Below are 18940 nucleotides of genomic sequence, written 5' to 3'. Positions count from 1 at the left end.
TATTTTAGCACCTTCTCAGCATAATGCCTCGGACACAGGGGGCAAAGGGCATGGAGAGACACCAGCAGAGTCAGCATCCGTGACCCCATCCAAGCATCCGTGCCCTACAAAGTTATTTCAGGGCAATATCAGGCTTGGAAAGGGCGCTGTGATGCACGCCAGCTCCCACGTGCTAAGTCATATATTTACTTGCCAGCTTAAAATTCAACTCTTTGGCACATCTCGTGCATCGCCCTACCTGAAGAACCAGCTTATTGGATCGCTTTGCTGGGCTCAAGTAAGTTTAGAGACTCTTTTTCCAGCATTTTGCAGTATAAACCAGGGAAACAGCAGTTCTTTGTGTGTGTGAGACTCCGAGGAGAAGCATCAGATCCCGCTTTTGATATGGGAAAACAAACATCCTGCTCCGTTTAGTAAAAAGGGGAGAAAACACCGAAGACAGAGCTTGATGTTTTTGCAGAGAATCATTTCTTTTTTTGCGTTTTAAGCAAATGCAGAAGCAGCGTGGAAAAGCACAGCTGGAGACTACACACACCGACATCATCAAATTTTGAGTAGAAATGATGCTAAAAGGCTTCTCCTCCAGACAAGTGCCCCGTGGGACAGCAGCCCCATGCCCACCGCCTCCTGCGGTGCCAGCTGTTGCCATTTCTCCTTCTCCCTTGAGAGCTGAGGTTGAGAGCTGCACAGCAGCATCAAGACCCCCTGGGTGATGCAGCAGGGAGCTCTCCTTTTTTAAAAAGCCACCTTGAAAGACTCGGATTTCTACCGGCGGCTTGTGCTTGTGAAATCACAACGGGGAAACGGGACAAAAACAAAGAAAAAAAGGCACAACAACTCGGGATGTGTCCCGGGTTAACCATTGACAGCGGATCTGGGAGGTTAACAGACTCAAAGGACAAAAGTGCTCCTGCCAAGAAGCCGGCCGGATCAAGCCACGCTCAGGCTTCATTTAAAACACAGATCTTTAAAAATTTCTAACCCCACCGTGCTTTCCTGTCGCCCTGGGACTGCACAGGGAGGTGGAAATACTCACTGAGTCCAAGGTCTTTGAACTCTGGGAGACTCGCCGAGGCACAAAGCTGGTAGAAGATGTGGTAGTTGCGCTCGTCCTCCGCCTGTGGGGGGAAAACAATGAGTTAATGGGGGGAGAAGAGGTTGCAGCATTTTTTTCCCAACCTTCAGGATGAAGGAGAGGGGCATTCTCCGCTGACTGACACGTTTATGAGCATTATATGCGATATCTGCCTGCAGTAATGCAAAGCTGGGAGGGATGTCTTGCATTAATCCCACCTAACGAATCCATAGAGCGACCTCTGGGAAGGTGTGGAGATGAAAGATTGGAGGAAAAGAGAAAGAAAAAAAAGAGCAGACTGGCTTCTGGGATTGCTTGCGCTGACAAATGGGGCTATCTGTACAACCGTGGAGCTCAAATAACTTCTGCATTTCAAAGAAGGAATGCCATGAAATACTGATTGTGTGAAAAACTGATCATTTCAGGAAAAATTAAACCCAAAAAAAAAGTCTTGGGACATTTTGCTGATATCTCACAGTTGAATTTAGACTCCAAAACCGACATGCAATCAAATGTTCCCGCAGCAAGGTGACTTGCTTAACGCAAAGAGAAGACCCAGACTATTGAATTCCCCGAGCACAGCCCCCGAAAGAAAGGTCTCCTCACCTGGAACACAACTCTGGATTTTTCCAACAGGTACGTCCTCATGTTGGCACCGATGATGTGGTATCTTTTATCGAAGCCGATCTGAATGTACTTCCCAAAGCGACTGCTGTTGTCGTTCCTCGTTGTTTTTGCATTCCCAATTGCCTGCGTGACACGAAATTAAACGTTAATTTTGTAATCAGCTTTGCATAAATAGTCACGGGAGGATTTGAGGAAATCCCTCTCCCAGCAGCAGAAGGAAGAGCACTGGGAGCTGATGAAGGAGCGGTGTGGCTTAGGGGAAGACCTCGCTTGCTGTACAAATGCTCATTTTTGTCACTCTGTGTTTTAATTCCACAAAAATCCTGGCAAAACCATGTTTTCAGTGATTCCACCACCAACATCCAAAGAGCCACAGTGCTCCTGTTTTGCCGTACAGGACACCCACACCCTCCTTCACCACCAGCTTTATCCAGGCCCTCTGGAGAGGCTCTGCAGCCACAGGCTGGGCTCCTCCCCAGCAAAACCCAGCGGCCACGGCCTCTCTGCACAGTTCTTGACATTTTAGAGACATCAGGAGAGAAACGGGGATCACTACAAGCAGCACAGAGGGAAATTTCAGCTTTTACCTCCATAATTGGGCTCGATGCGAGGACTTTGGCTTCAATATTGGTCTCGCTGGCAGAGCCACCGACGGTCGCGAAGAAGCGCATGGCATATTTGGCAGACACCGTCTTTCCAGCACCCGACTCCCCGCTCACGATGATGGACTGGTTCTTCTCGTCCCTGTGGCAGCAGAGAAGAAAAACTTTCGTAAATCAATCTGTCCTCGTGTTGATAAAACATTCACATCACGCCATCATCCTCCGTCTTCACGTGCCTCCGCCTCCCTTGCCTTGAAAATTGTGATGCCTCTCAGCTAAAGCGTAAAAGACACCCTAAACATCTCCAGAACATCACCAAGTGTTCACAGAGACACCAGGAGATGAAACCCTGCACCCTAAAATTAGGAAATAGCTGAAGTCATTTGATCCCCTGTGCAATTAAATAAACAGGGAAGTCTGGACTCTTCCAGTGCTGGACTTCTTGCCTAGAAGTCACTCAGTAATTATTGCTTCTTACCCTTCTCTGACATCTCAGCAGGACTGCCCAAGTTCGCACATTTCGGGGAACTTGGCCCCAGGCTTTTTCCTTTAAGCCAGAAGATGAAAACCACACCAGGCAGGGAGTCTCTTCACTTGAATGAAGCCAATAATGCTCAAAAGAGCAGAATTATGCATTATTTAGCATCCAATCAGCACTGCCACCAGGTAACATTTCGTACCCCGGGCTTTTTTTTAATCTAGGATTCATAATTAAGGCCTTTTGTTACCAATTTTGACATTTTTCCATGCCTTTTCAGATACAAGAGCATGACTGGTTGGAGGAGGCCAAGATCAGTTCCACCTGGGGAGCTCGTTCAGCGGTGTGGCTCCTTCCTCCCTCTGGCTTGTCTCACTCAAAACTCAAAACATTCCCCAAAAGACACCAAACCCAGTGATAAAACCCATGGCCAGGACGTTGTACAAGGGTTTGAGCCCCAGGACAGTGATGCTTTCTACCACCAGCAGCACTCGACTGGTGAGAAGAGATGGAGGATATCTTGGTGCACGTGGATGCAACCAAGAGCCTTTGGAAATATTTCTGAAGTATTCTCCAGACCTAAGTCATATAGGAACTCTTCCATTCTTGTCTCCATTCTTTTCTCTTTCGAAAGCCATCGCTAGAGCTTTAAGCCAACTGCTGAACAACTTCATCTCAATCTCAGCAGTGAGAGCAAAGCCACTCACACTAAAAACCTTAAAGAGGGAAAAAAAAAAAATAATATCCGAAGCAAACGAGGGCAGAGCCAGACCCCAGGAGCAATTATCAGGGTCAATCCCTGCCCGACACTAATTCTCTGCGTCGCGGCGTGAGTCAATGACTCGCCGCATCTCCGCCGGAGAAGTGATGTTTAACCTCCTTCTTCCTGGATGCTCCGAGGATTAGTGGCCATAAAGCAAGGGGAAGATTAAAAACGTTTTAAGTACGCCGTTCAAATTGAGCCTGACCACAACAAGAACACCCTTAAAGCCCCGAAGTGGGGACTGAAAGCACGTGTCAGTGTTAAATTGCATGGATAGCAGTATATAAAAATGTAAGGATTGAATACAATTGCATTGCACTTCCCCAAATGATAACAACAGCAAGGAAATAAACTGAGATCGCCAACCCTGCCTTCAAACAAAAGGACAGAAGTTGCCCATTTTTAAGATAAACAGCCCCCAAAGATCCTATGCATTCACCTACGTCTTTTTTTTTGTGCCGTATCTTCAATAAATAGCATGGGTTACCTCCATAGTTTTTTATTTTTTTTTTAATGTTTTGGGGGGTAAATAACCCTTTTATACAGTGCTTTTTGCAGATGGGGGAGGAAAAAGAATTTCCTCCATCGACAACCCACACCCACAAAGGATCTGAAATCCCTCGTGGCTCGTTTCAGACCCTTCTCCCCAGGCAGCTGGAAATGCAGCAAGGAAAATCCTGCTTGCTCCAGCTTGCTGAGTAGGAATTTTCTGCAAAACGCCAACCTGTCTCCACTCTGTGCATGAATTCCTGGGGGCGCACAAGGAAGATGACCTTCTCCTGGGATTTATGCTTTGCAAGAGGTGTTGGGGTGAAGAACGCGGCTCTTCTTCGTCCTCAACGAACAAGGTCTGCGGTTCCTCAGTGTGCAGTCTCGAGTGAGTTGCCAAAAACTCACCTTTTATCAGCTACCTGATACCCAGATGCTCTTTTTTGAGTTGGGATTGCAACGGGCAGATCTCTCCTTCAGTCCCTGGGAAGCATTATCTGCAGTCTCTCCTTCTTCATACCCTACTTGGATAAGGTGCATCCAGCTTTTTCTGCAAATCCTGTGGTCCTACACCGCTCCTGTGCTTGTGGGACAACTCTCCCAAAGCCTCACCCCCTCCTCCCCGTCCCACCTCTAACCCCAAGCAGCAGATATCCCCCTTGGTGGACATCATGTAATCACGTGAAAATTAAGACAACCCAAAGAAGTGATGGTTTCACACCAATTTAACACACTCAGAGGCCTCAGTCCTGCCCAGGCACTCATAGTCCCACAATGCTCACGTGCATCCCAGCTGCCTAAAGCAGATCACGGCTTATCTGATAAGAGCAAAATCCCACATCTGTCCTCAGCAACACGATAAATACGGAAATAAAGCAAAAAACTGGATCCATCTGGGGAAGGCGCTGCTTTTGCGGACCCGTAAGTATCTCCAGGTACCACCAAAGGTGCCTCCTAACTCAAAACCGTGCATTTGCCACGTTTAATTCCCTAGTTTTGATCCGACTGTGGGATCTGACTGAGCAGCCCTCACCTGGCCATCTGCTTATAGGCTTCCTCTGCCACCGCGAAGATGTGGGGATCCATGTCCCCCATGTTCTGGCCGCTGTAGGCGTAGATGACATCTTGTTCGTAGATCGGCAGCTGCTCGTAGGGATTGATGGCCACGAGGACAATGCCTTCGAAGAGATAAATACACAAATAGGTTACAAAGCAAGCCCGGAGTTAATGCTTCAGGCTTTACAGGGCTTGCCTTAGTTGTTTCAATTGATTTTTTTTTTTTTTTTTAATATGATGCTTGGGGAAAAGAAATGAGAAAGGAATGGGAAAGACTCCTAGTTCTTATCTCGGCATCTCCATCAAAGCGCTGCGGTTTGATAGCAAGGGAATAAGCTGCAGGATAGCTACAGAGGAGGCACATGAAACTGGTGAGAAAAATGAACAGAAAATAGAAAATGAATAGAAAATAATCTCCGTTGTGCAAAGGCGGACTTTCCCCTGGCTTAACGTCTGAGTAAAACCCTTTTGGGTTTTACTCAGCCATGTATTTCAAGGGCAGTGCTCTACAGAAACGTGCCAAGCATTTCCCCAACAACCCTAAAATGCACCACCTCATGACAGCTGTACATGCCCCGCCGTGCAAACAACCCCATGAATTTGGCTGAAATCTTGCAATGCGCTGCTTGGGGAATCTTTCATCTGCAGCACTGCGAGCAAGATGATCTCAAGTGCCAGCAAAAGGGTTCAATATTCGATATTCTCCTGCTTAACTGCAGAAAACTGGCTGAGTCAGCTTTTTTTTTTCCTAATTTTATTTTTATTATAAGGGTTGTGAACTGTTGCTATCCATTCACAGGTAGCTGCTGCCTCGAATGATTTTGGCAGGCCTCTCTCCCCAGGGATGACAAAGCCAAGTTTGCAGCTGGCCTCCTTGTGCTCTGAATTTTAGAGTCTGATGACCCCAAAAATCATCAAGAAAAGGTGTTTTTTGCAGTCTTTTCCACCCACACGCTGCTAACCTCTGCCATCAACACTCATTTTCTTTGGAGATCACAAATGCTGGATGGAAAGGTCTCCAGAAAGGAGCTTCTCTTGCAGAAAAAAAATAATGCTCGGCAACGCCGCTAACCAAACATCATTATTGTCTGCTCTTCCGTAACGTAATTACAGAATTACATTCTGTAATTCTTCTCATGACTGGATAAATTGTGCAATTTTCTGGGACACCAAATCCCATAGATCTGGTCCCCGTTATAAACCCGTTACAGCAGGAAACTCTCTTTTGGGAGGAAAACACGCCATGGACATGGAGTTGGATGACATCTTCCTGGCACATTGCTGTTCTCCTGTGGTTTGCTAGGTCCTACTTTTTCTCCACAGACCTCTAATTTGGCCTCAAAGTCATCTGATAAGGCTTTTCCACCAAGAATCGTGTACTATGTCCGCTGTCCCCAGATATGTATAACCCAAAGCTTGTTGGCCACACGTGTGCTTCCCACCCACCCCAAACTCACAGTCCTGGACCTTACTCATGGCACAGCCTCTTGCTCATGGTGTGAAGAGGTTTCTGAGTAGTTGTGCTCTAACCTGCTGCTTTCCAGGAGATAAACACATGGTCTGGACACTTGGACGTCCTCAAACATCAATTTTCAGAGAGCAGCCTTCACCCCAGCGGGGCATTACGTGCTATATGACCAACTTATCCGAGGAAGAAGAGTTTGGGAAGGAGCCTTTAGCCTACAAGACCTGGATACGGCCCCACCACAATACTCACCACAGTACGTGTAGATGTGGTTGGACTCGAGGAACCTGACTTTGAGGTTGTGGAGGACCGCAGGCTCGTGCAGGTAGCTGAGGGCCGTCAGGTCATTCTCTCCCACCAGGATATCGGGGTTGCGGAGGAAAGGCAGCTCATTGCCTTGGAGGTCAATGGGGTACTCGTAGAGCTGAAGAGACACGCACGAGGGACGTGAGAACACAAAAACCAACAGCTCCTTTAATATCTTATAATTTATCCAAGGATAACTCCAGCTTGAGAAAATGCAATGCCTGTACCTTCTACTTTAACTGTAATTAAAGACTTTCGATGTTAAATGCTACAGGGACCTGGATGATCCAGAGAAGAAACCCCTTTGCTAAAGAGCTTGGAGATGACCATGGCCAACAGATGGTCTTAGGAGACAGGGATGGTCCAGAAACTCCAACCCAAGCACACCTGGGTTGTTTTCAGGCCAGGCTTGGGGCAAAAAGCCTTTGGCCAGTAACAGGAACCATAAAGAAAACCCCAGCTGATCCAAGCGTCTTCATGCTCTTTGAAGGACAGCCTCATTTCCGAGTAAACCACATTCTTCCCAGCAGCATGATTTCTCAGCTCATCTTTAATTCAGGCTACGTTAATACTCAAATCCTTGCACCCCTTCAGGCGGAGAAGGACAGGGAGAAGCAGAGTCCCTGCTGCTTCAATTTCTGCAGAGCCGGGTGATAACGTTGAAGCATACGGCTGCCCATATGCCAAGTACTCCTGGCCCAGCCCCAAACGAGCAGCAGAGCCACCAACTAAAGAAAAAAGTGTATTTTTTTTTTCTCCCTTTGCAGTGGAGTAAATAAATCAGTGTCTCAAGAAGGGGTCCCCACGCTCAGCTCCCAGCCAAAGGGAGAAATCCAGTTTGCAAGCAGAAGGAAACCACCACTGGATCGCTGCCTATGTCAACTGCACAAGGATCACCCCACGTGCACAAGGACAGGCTCACACGACGTGTTTGAAGATCTCAGGCTGCTTTTGTACTCTAATCCCACGCAGCCGAGGCCAATTTTCAAGAGTTTGCACTCAGCCTCCCATCTTAATGGCAAGCACACCAGGGATCCCCTGTGATATTTAAAACTGAGCTCGTCGTTGGGAAGGAGCACGCTGTATGCAGCCAGCAGCCACAAAACGCGTGAAAATTCACTTAAAATGCAAGGACAAAAGGGAAGCATTAACCCGTTGGGTAATGCACAGTGGCTGTCAGGAACAAAAGGCTTGCTTTCAACAGCTTTGACTCCCCTGAAGTTATTTATACTCTGATTTTTTTTTTTTTTTTTTTTATCTGATGCACACCTGCACGGTTCCCCTTCGGTGATGCTCATCAGCCCAACTCGATGTGGATCCAGGCAGGGCTTTGTGGGGAAAAGCATTAAGAAGGTGTTGCAGGAATTATTAAAGGAAATAGCTCCTGTATCCCTTCACATCTTGTTTGACAGAAACAGATGTGATCCAACCAAAAAAAACCTGCTCTGACTCAAGGTACAACACAACGTCGAGTGACAGGTACAAGGTTTAAAACAAAAAGCTACGTGTTACAGTTGAAAACCACAAAATAACTTGGAGGAAAGACTTCAATTTAATAACCTAAACTCAACTTCAGCTCTAAAAGAGATAAAGGGGACAGGGAGCTGAACTGGCACGTGCGGATGCTGGGCTTTGACGTGCTTTTTGGTTGCAGACAACCCACCGACGTGCCTCCTGCTGGAAAGAGAAAATGGGGAGGACAACGAGCACGGCAGGGACTGACCCCAACAGAGCCAAAGCACGCCAGGCACGCATTTCACCACAAATCCCTTCCTTTTCAAGCCCAGCGCGCTGACGTCCTGCAACTGGCCCGCGTTTGCTGCTCTGAAAGCAAAATTGTTTTGAAGAGCAGCCTAATCAAGCGTGCCTCATTCCTGCTCTCCATCTTCCCATTAAGTCAGAAAGAAAAAGTATTCCCCGCGTGGAAACAGGCGGCTGGCACGGGACGTGAGTTGCTCACCATCCTCGGGGCATTTCCAAATTGGAGAAAGCAACCTCTCTCTTAAAATGTTTTAGCTACAGAGCAGATCATCTGTTATATGATAATGGAAACCCTGCTTGCTCAGTGAGGAAAGCTGTTTTAGGTGAGGTTCTTCACGAAAATACTCATTTTTCTTCATCCAGGTGGGATGCACCTCGTGGCAGGTGCATGGCACGGCTGCTCCCTTCCCAAAAAACACCCAAATCCCCCTGGTGAACTCCGCGTGCAGCCCCTATAATTATAGGATGTCCCAGCCCACGAGCTCTGGGAGGTGGACAGACAGCAGCCACTCTGCCCCAGCCTCTGTCCTGCTTATTATTACACGTAAAGAATAAATATAGGCCCCGAAAAAAGTATTTTTTTGAATGTAGGATCATGTCCTGTTTGATTTTCCATCGGTAGCCAGTCTCAAGGAGGTGCCACCAGCCTCGCTCCTTCCAATTTGCTCAGCAGCAAAACCCCAGAGCCTGATATTCCTAACAACATCTCTGCTGCTACAGAAAAATAAAATTGCTCTGCTATCACAGCTTTGCCAGAGGCTGAAAGGAGTTGAGGGGGGTCAAAGGCTTTTCTCGCAGCCTCCTCTAACACAAGCAGAGGAGAGCTTCAAGAGCTGAGGCAGCGAGAAGCATATAAAATGTTTTCTGAAAAATGTGAGAGGGCTCAGGCTTTTTTTTTTTTTCCCCACCCATTAATTTGAGAGTTTCAATTACTGAAGAGAATAACAACGTTCAAAAGCTTACAGTTTCATCTTCAAGCTTCAGCTGGAGGCTTTTATCTCCCTCTTTGTAATCCTTGATAATTTCGGCCGATTTCCAAACTTCGTCGGGGTCAGGAATCCAAACCCTGGTGTACTGCGGAGGGGGAGAAAGAAAGAAAAGCTCAAAGACGGGGAAAAAAAAAATAATAAAAGCTCGAAACATCAAGAAATTAAGTCAGAAATAAATTAATTCCCCACGGACACAATCCACCACTCATTGTAAAGTCAGAGCTGCTAAAACATTGTGTCAGCCTGGAAATAAAAGTCCTAATTTGAGGTTTGGGGGTAAATTATAAGCCAGCAGTCTGATTTCCAAGCAGATTTTCAATCAGGTCTCTCCCGGACAAGGTATACAACTGGCTTGCTACCAACAAAGCAGGGTACGAACTCAAGGTAAGCAGGGAATTTAATTTCCAAGCCCCTTTGAGAAGCTTTTTATGAAACGCTGCAATTGCAACTTCAATAAATACTCTGCCCTGGCAGCCTTAAAAGTTCCCCCCTGTGCCAAAGAAATAACCAGTGGGGGGCCGAGACCTCAAATATTTGCTCAAAACACAAGAGTTTGGGGCAAATCCAGGCGATGCCGACAGCGTTGCAAAACAGAGGGGTTTGGTCCTTGTCTTAAAAAGTTAAATAATATGTAAATATAGCAAATACCCCCAGGTGGTATGGCCAGGAGCCCTATTTTTCACCTTGCTAGGGAGAAAGGAGCAGGTCAAGCCGGGCACAGCCTTTCCTCGTGCCCTGCTCCTCGCCCCAGTTTCCCCGGGCTGATCTCTCCTCCTGGCGCCCCGGAGATCAAAGGCGTTCCAGAAATGCCCGAAATAGTCGGGGATCAGGACGTACCCGCCTCGAGGCAGCCACAAAATCAAAAGCTTTGTGGGTTTCGTATCCCTTTGTCCGCCCGGATGGCAAAACTACGGAATGTCAATAATAAAAGTGCTTTTCCTCGTGCGTACGCGCGGCCAAGGGATCGTGCAGAGGGGAAGGCGTCTTCGCAAGCTCGTTCCCAAGCTGGGAAACCCCAAAGCCTTCCCACCCTAAATGAATAGCCGCTGGGGAGAAGAGGCTGTTATGACCGGAGCTGAAAGCATTTCCTCAAGCATCCATAATGCTGTGCAAAAAAAGGGAGCACTTTTTTTTTTGTGCGTGTGCATTTGCAGCATCCTCCCCTCCGTCCTTTTTCCATCCCCGACCTCCATCCTTTCCCGGCACCGATACATCCCGAGCTCGTTGAACCTCCCACCATCACCATCTCCTCACAGTTTTCCCCAAAAGCTCTTTTCCAAGCCAGCCCTGGACAGGACAAGGAGCTCTTGGGGAAGATGGATGAGCTCAAAGCCACCGGGTGACCAAAACCGAGCCCCGAGGGGAGTCCCCATCTGGGACACAGAGCCTCTACTTCTACAACCTCACCTCTGGCGCAAGTGTCCCACCCTTGGGGACACTTTTCCAACGTGGTTTTTGCGTTATTTGTGCTCGGCTTGGTGGCTGGCTCCAAATCCTGGCTCAAGACCCAAGGGGGAAAAGCAACATTTGCACCCAACCCAACCACAACTGGAACAACCCAACGCTCTCGGAGCCTTTCGCGCTATTCCACCCAGATGAAGCAGAGGTTTTGGTGACTAAACTCAACCCCTGCCTCATGATTTGATTTGGATTTCAGCAGGAGGCAGATTAGGAGCAGCATTACACAGGAAGGGACGGGATTTGTTCGGCTGCTGGGCGCTAACGCAGCCTCCCGGGCAGCTAGAAAGGCTCACACACAAACGTTGGCCAACGACAAGGTGGGCACCAGGACAAATATCTGGGTGTTTTGCTTCAAAAATGAAAGCATGCTTCTATTTTTTCCCCTCTCTGCAGTGGGCTTCGTGCCAGTCTCATTACACGTGGCTGGAAGAAATAGGACGGTCCAGTATTTCCGAACGGTCTCGAAGAAGACACACCAAAAGAAAATCTGTTTGGAGACCTGTGGATCACTGCCTTTTAATTATTATGCTCAATTCCAACAGTGGCAGCCTCTCAGAAGGAGATTTTCACCCTTGGGGGTGGTTTCTGCCCCACGGGGCCAGCTGAGATCAGGGCCACCACCTGCCTGTGCCACCCCAAGGGACTGCGGTGTCCCCAAGCTGGCCAGAGGACACCCACCTGCAATGGGGACCCTTGGGATCCCCACTTCTTGCTCACCATAAAACCCCAAAAGGCAGAAAGGAGAGGTCGTGCAAATCACTGCGTCCTTCTCAAAGCGCTCAGCTTCCCAAAGCCTCTCGGAGCCTCACTTTTGCACGTGCTTAGCCCAAAGGAGGTTTGAAAAGGAAATGAATTGATTTCATTTCTTCAGCCCCGTCTAAACGGAGCTGGAAAGGCTCAGGGGCCACCCCGGAGGCTTTTTCGTTGCTAAACAACTGGTGGGAAACGCATCGATCGCTGAGGAGTCAAGCAAGAGGCGTTTTAGTAGCGATAATTAAAGAATTCCAGCAGTAAGGTAGAAGGAGAAATCGTATTAAAGCTATTTTTTTTTCCACTTAAATTCGTCCAAGGTGCCTCCAAGAGCTCTCCCTTGAAGCGTTGGCCCTCCATCAGCGCGCTTTCGTCCACCAGCCCACCTTTCTCATCCTCCCCACCATGGCAAGAGCCCTGCCATGGGCTGGGAGCTTTCCGAAAGGTATTTCTGGGTGTTTTCTCGGGACGAGGCACTCGTTTGCCCTGCCCCGAGCCTGCCCCAAGCCTCTTGTGTGGATCTGCAGAGACTTGTCCGCCTCGTACCCGGTTTTCTTGCTAAACGACTGCTCGTAGGGCACCCACCAGCACCTTCGTGTCCGGCGGGAGGATGGAGAAAAAGCCAGCAGCAGGATGCACAAACCAACAGATAAATACCCCCAAAAAAACATGGGATGTGAGAGAAACTCGGGGCAGTCCTGCAGAAATTCAGAGAAAAGCCCACCATGTATTTATACACTTCATTTATATATAAAATATATGTGATAGAAGGCTGATAGAAAGAATATAAGGCTAATATAAAGTATAAAATAACCTCAAACCAATGACTAAATAATTATAATAGCCGCTGAGATTCAGTTTTGATGAATAATGCACACCCTGGCCTCTTTTCCTCACGGGATATTGAGACGGGCAGTGCCCAGGGGCTCTCCAAATTTAAGCCCGTGCCCAGCCTTTTCGCCTCCATCACACATTTCGGCTGCCAAAAGACATTTCGGCTGCCGTCCCGGGGAGAATCCCCAAGGGACGGCCTTGCACAAGGGCTCTTTTTCTTCGGGAAGCAGCTCAACCTGATCCCTGGCCTCTTCAACCTGTTCTCAGAGGATGAAGCCAGGTCCTGCTAAAACAACCCGGGGAAAGCGCTGCTCTGCTTGGTAAAGCTGCTCGAAGCTTTTAACCCGGCTGTCGAAAGAACGGGGTTCGGGAAACCCGTCCTCCAGCTGGAAAAGGGCCAGCACAATTAAGAGGAGGAAATCCTAATTCCTCCCCAGCGAAACGTTTCGCCCTCCCCCGTCGCGCGGCACAAGCTCCGCAGTCTGAAAAAAAAAAAAACGTTTCTCCAAAAGTGGGTCACGTCTCCCGGCATTACTGAACCTTCCCAAATTTCCCCCGCTTAGTCCAAGGCAATATCCTCGCTGACATCTGAGTGATTGAGGCGGCGTGTAATGCCATTTTTCCCCTGAGTGAGCCACATCAAAGAGGTTTCTCAGGCGAGAGATGGCAGGCTGGATAAAAGAGTTGCCAAGCGGATTGCCCCCAAAATATTACCGGAGAACACGAAATGGTTTTATTATTATGTTATTTTTTTTTAATTGTTTTCGTTCCTTTAGAAACGTTCAGACTTGATTCTGGGAATGCGTAACGATGAGAAACCTCCTCCAGAGGCCGAAACCTCGCCAAGTTATGAATGGAAAGATTCAATAGTTAAATCCACGCTCGCCCACCGAAGTCTCGGGGATTTTCTCGCTTTCCTCCACCAGCTACGACATCCAGGCATCCCCTAGCACAGGGACAGCAAAAAATGGGTCACCCTGGCCATTAGTTAAAGCCCGAATGAGCGATTAGATGAGAGCCGGGCAAAGTTTAGCCAACAGCAGCCGGGCTTGCCTTCTGCTCATTCACTCCACGTGACCCCAAACTTTGCACCGGGCCGCGAGCACTTTTTTTTTTCCAATTAAAAAATAAAAATACCACCGTGAGAGCACGGAGAGCCTGGAAAATCAAACGGGTTTCCCCTGAGCAAAGGGATCCTTTAGGGTCCACAAAGCCACTCGCCTCCATCCAGCATCGCGGGACCGTGCCCCTAAAACCTCCGAGCACAGCGGGGCTGGAGGGTGGCTGCTGTTGAGCTCTGCAAAGCACCAGAGCTTTAATTTCACTTGAAACACGTCGATATTTGGATTTACATGCTTAAAACACCCTGGTTTTTTAATTATTCATTTCCTTTTTAAAAAGAAAGCGGGGTAGGGGGAACGTAAGGGCTCGTCTCGCCACTGCGCAGGGAGGAACCAGTTGTCACCCCACCTGGGATGGGTCCAAATGACAAGAGGCGTAAAAAGGAAAAGGAAAAAGAAAACCGAGCACATTTCAACCCCGGTATTTCAGCCTTCCTATCCCTCTGGCCAGGGCGTTTGTAACGCCAAGGGCCATAAAAACCCTGCAGGAGAGCTCTCGGTGGGTACCGCTCCTCCGCCCCGCTCCCTGCCCCAAAACCAGCGCAGCGCCCGGGTTAGCAGAGCTCAGAGTTTAATTAAGAAGCAGAAACCCACCAGGGAGGCACTCGGCTTAATTAGACTGAATTAGATTGAAAGTCACCGCTCCTATCAGCTCGGTATCTCCGCATCCCCTCGCTGCCTTGCGGTACCTTCCGCTCGCCGGGGACGTCAACTACAAAATTCAGCACATGGGCAAACCCCTTCCCACATCCAAACACCATCTCCAGATTAAACAGAAAATAAAAGGCAAAGCAGCCTCACCTCTTGCTTTCCTGTATGCTCTAAGTGCCACCCCACACCTTTTTTTTATTCATTTTCCACGGTTTTTTGACACTGATTTGCTCAGAAGCACGTCGGCGCTCCGGCTCCCTGGGACAAAAAGGCAGCTAAAGGTTTGCCTCGGCCCCAAGAAACCATCCTCGTGGGGTTTCTGCACCAAGCTGGACGTCCCCAGTGCTGCCCTTGGCCATTTGGAAGAGGGACTCTAAAACATATCCGAGGGTCTTTGGGTTTGAAGAGGCGCAACCCGTTAGGGCGCATTCCTGGGATGCAACATGTCATTCGGAGGAGCGAGGGCTGTGATTCAGCCACCAGACAAGCCTTTAAATGCGTTTAACACATCCCAGGAGCACGTCACGCCTCCGGAAGGGTATGGAGGGGCAGGGCGAGGACACAGGTTCGCCTGGGTGCCCATCCCCAAGAAGACAAAGCCGGGCAACCCCAAGCAAGAAGCCTCGTCCTTGGCCAAGAGCAGAGATCTCCGCTGCCTGCCAGGGCTCCGAATTTTGCTGCAGTCCTTTTCCTGATCCCAGCCGTGCTGTTTGCAGAAGAGGTCGAAGAGCAGAGGGTAACCCCACGCTATCGGCCGTTTATTGCGCCTCGGAGGGTGCAAAGTCCACCCCCGAGCTGAAGCCGGGCTCTTTTAGGGCCGTGCTTCCAACAACCACCCCAAGGCCAAGCCCGGCTCTCTGCTCCTTTCTCTACAACCTCATCCACGGGGTGATTCAAAGGAGTTTCGACGTGCTCGGCCCTGCGGTGACCGCGAGCCCCACGCCGCAAATCCGAGCGTCTCTGGAGGCGAAGCTCGCGGAGGGAGGGACGTTTCCCCTCTTATCCCATTATGGGACAACGCCGGCATCTGCCCGGGCTTAGAGGGATTGAGCTGCCTTGGCTGCGTTTTAGCAGCATCAGCAAGAGGCCAAGAGGAAGCCGGGGCCGCGCTGGGAGCGCGCGAGCAGCCCCAGCACGGTGCCGGCGCTCGGTCCCGCAAAGCTCCAGCCCTTCTCCACCTGGGACACGTTTTATTCTATTTCTTATTTCGTTATTTTTATACAAAAGGGAGCCCTCCGTGGCTCCACGCCTCCCCTACTCGCTTCCCTCTTCCGCTAGGGCCCAGCGGCACCGAATTCCTGTGGGGCACAGGAATAGGAGCAAGCAAAACCCACCCGGGCTCTCCCCCCAAAACTATTTACCAACGCGGAGCCCCACGTGCTTGAAGCTTGATGCACACCGGCTGCTTGGGAGCCACTCACCTGCTCCTAATTAGGCACAGCTGCTAATTATCTCCTTATTAAACGCCAGGCCTGCCTTCTGAAGGGTCACGGGATGCAAAAAGGGCCTTCCCCAGGAGTTCACAGCTGCCGATGTTTCCAGGGCAGGTTCCTCTCCTGCCTGCTAAGCTCCTCGGGGTAAAATGTTTATCAGCGTGGCTTAACGAGCACTAAATGAGCTCTACTCATCCCACAAGGGCCCAGGAGACCTCCTGCGAGCTTCGCGTGGAAGCTGAAGGTCTCTGAGAGGTCTCAGCCGAAGCTGCGCCCCGAACCACGCACGGCTCCAACCTGCCCCGCTGATGGGCAAGCGGCACGGCCAAACCCTGCCCCAAAACCTCCCCTTGATGCCCTGGATCAGCCCCGAAGCTCATCAGGAATCTCGTTATGATTAAAAATAAATTGAAAACGGAGCACAAGGGTGGTTACCGAATCCCCATAACATCCCAGGTGCCTCGCAGGACAGCCATGGGATCACCCACTGGCACCTCGCACCCTTTTAACACACAAACGGGAACACAAACCTAATTGAGTTAGAGTAAAAATGCACAACCCAGGCTAATTAATCTAAAGATCAAGTTCATAATCAGCTAACCCGAGCATTACAACCTGCCCACAGATAGGGACAGAGCAGCGCTCGCGGCGAGCCTCCTCCCCGGGGCCGTGGAGATGCATCTGATCCCATCTCCATTTGGGATCCCCCCAGAGATTTCTCCGTGGAAAACCCAAAATTTTGGTTCAGGAGGGCTCCCGAAAAGGGAGTAAATCGGTCAGCTGAATCCACCGGGGATTTTCACGTTCACAAGGGGTTCAAAGGACGAGCTGCCAAACTCACCATTCATCCCGCAGCCGTGCCGCGTGGGCAGCCCCGAAAAGAAACCCGAAAATAAGCGGTGCCCGACCCCAAATTACATAAGGGCTGCCTGAGCTGGGTGCAGGAGCAGGAACCCGCAGCGAAGTTGGAGCTGGGAGACCGAAAACCGCTCCTTGAAAGGGCTGCTGCCAGCCCAGCAGCGTCCCCCCATCCACCCTGACCGCGCTCCGGGGAAGAAAACCCTTAAAAATCCTCCTTAAAACCCTAAAATCCTCGTTATTACAGCAGGCGATGCCGGCATCTCTCCATCTGCCAGCATAAAAAGATTTTAAAGCCAACAACTTTTCTCTCCTCGCACGTCCCCACAGCAGTAGGGGACCCCACAACGGTGGCTCCACGGTACCAGGCGTCACCCCAAACCCTTTGCAGGTCGAAGGGGCAATCCCAAGGGCACTTTTTTCCCCTTTTTCTTCCTTTTTTTCTTTTTTTTTTCCCCTGCACCTCACCTCCACCCTGCCATGCAAATGCCATTTGCTTATCCGGAGCGGTGACCGACCTGCTGGGAGCGAGCCGCGAGGGGAGAAACGGGGAAAAAAAAAGAAAAAGAGAAGAAAAAAAGAGCAGAAAAGCCCCAAAAAAATCCAAGCGCCACCTCTCCTAGCCCTAAAAGCAGCCCCCGGGCTGGGTGGCAGCCTCCCGTGGGGCACAAATCTGGGCTCCTCTCTCGCCCATCGGCCATGTTCCCCTCCCTGCTCGGCAGGAGGAAGCGGCTCGGCCTCGCCCGCTGCTGAAAAAAAAAAAAAAAAGAGGAAAAAAAGCGAAAAAAAAGGCAAAAAGGAAGCATTTGGGATTTGTTGCGAGTTGCCAAAGCCGGAGGGAAATCCACCGAGGAAGCCGGGAGCGCTCCGCCGCCGGGAGGTTTCCTCCTTCCCTCTCCCCAAGCCCCGTGTTTCAGGCAAGGAGGGGAAGAATTCCCCTAAAAAAAGTTCCCGGACGGGAAGAGGAGAGGCTCGGAGCCGCACCTTTCGAGCCCCTTTTGGGATCGACGGGGCCAAAATCGCCTTTTTTGCCCCCAAAAACCCCGGCGAGCCCCGCGGGGAGCCGCGCGTCGGGGCGCGGGTGCGGCGCAAGGGGAGGGATGGAGAGGGATAAAGGGGGGGGGGGGGGTCTATGGGGCAGGCAAGTTGCTGCCCCCTTTTCCCCAGAGCGAAACGACCCCAAAAGCCACCGATCTTCCCCCAAAAAAGCCCTCGGCTCACCTTGGTGTAGAGCTGAGCTGCGGACATGGCCGGGCACGGGCAGCGCTAGGCGCGGGGCATGGGGCCGGCAGCTCGCGGGGGCTTTTTAGGGTTTTGGGGGGGGATATGGGGTGGGCTGCCGGCCCTATAGGGCGACAGGGCGACAGAGCGACCTTTACACCCGCAGCCGGAGAGGGAGGAGGAGGAGGAGGAGGAAGAGGAGGAGGAGGAGGAGGCAGCACCGCCTCCGCCGCGCCCCGCTCAGGTAAAAGGCTCGGCTGCTCCGCGGGACTTCCTGGGTGCCGGCTCCTCGCCCCAGCCCATATTATGGGATGCCACCTTGGTTTTCCCCACTTTTTCATTCTTATTTTTTCTTTGTCGCAGCCGTTTTTGTCATTTTCACCGTTTTTAGTATCGTTTTCGCCGTTTTTATTATCGTTGTCAGCGTTTTCATCATCAGCATCCCCCCCTTTTTAGCATCACCGCCCTTTAATTATCACCCCCCCCCCCTTTTATCTCCGTCCCCCTTTTACCTCCGTCGCCCCTTTATTTCCACCCCCCTTTAACGATCACCCCCCCCCCCTTTTACCGTTTTCAAGCTTTTTTCCCCCAGCCTCTCCCTCCTCCTGCCGGAGGTTATCCCCTCGGGAGATGGAAACCCCTAATACTGAAGGGGAAGCGACCCTAAAACCTCTCCCGTTCACATCAAAGGTGTGAAAATGAGCCAGATTCCCTCTTTTTCCCCTCAAAACAGAGCCAGCAGCTTCCTGGGAAGCACACAGGAGACGCGTGCCCTCCCCGGGGTGGCAGGGAGCAGCTCGTCCTCGCTCACCCCATAACCAGAATCCGTTTATTTGCCATTATTAGGGGGCATTAAAGGAAGAGCTGGGGGTGAAGACGCAAAATTTCCAATTAATATCATCCCCCTGGGTTTTAGGGAGGTGTAGGAAGGCTTTTGGGATGGATTTCTGCCTACAGCCACCTGAAAAATACGAGTCCTAATTCAGATCCCCCCTTTGAA

General features: G+C 50.3%; 1 protein-coding gene across 2 annotated transcripts in view; it reads right to left on the bottom strand.

Moving 5' to 3' along the window:
* LOC311426245 (unconventional myosin-Vb-like) overlaps positions 1-18146 on the bottom strand; it is a 72574-nt gene extending 54428 nt beyond the window's left edge. The window contains exons 1-7 of one of the 2 annotated variants that reach the window (XM_084502448.1): positions 17941-18146; positions 9586-9696; positions 6808-6979; positions 5068-5212; positions 2290-2446; positions 1682-1825; positions 1037-1118 (exon numbers count right to left, since the gene is read on the bottom strand). In XM_084502448.1, coding sequence (XP_084358574.1) covers positions 1037-1118; positions 1682-1825; positions 2290-2446; positions 5068-5212; positions 6808-6979; positions 9586-9696; positions 17941-17967 — 838 coding nt within the window. In that variant the 5' untranslated portion in view covers positions 17968-18146. The remainder of the gene's footprint in view (positions 1-1036; positions 1119-1681; positions 1826-2289; positions 2447-5067; positions 5213-6807; positions 6980-9585; positions 9697-17940) is intronic. The other variant, XM_084502447.1, reaches the window with a different exon arrangement.
* Positions 18147-18940: the final 794 nt, after the last annotated feature.

The sequence above is a fragment of the Aythya ferina genome, assembly GCF_964211825.1.
Source record: "Aythya ferina genome assembly, chromosome: W".
Taxonomy (NCBI): Eukaryota; Metazoa; Chordata; class Aves; order Anseriformes; family Anatidae; genus Aythya; species Aythya ferina.
This window is presented reverse-complemented; position numbering and strand designations above follow the sequence as displayed.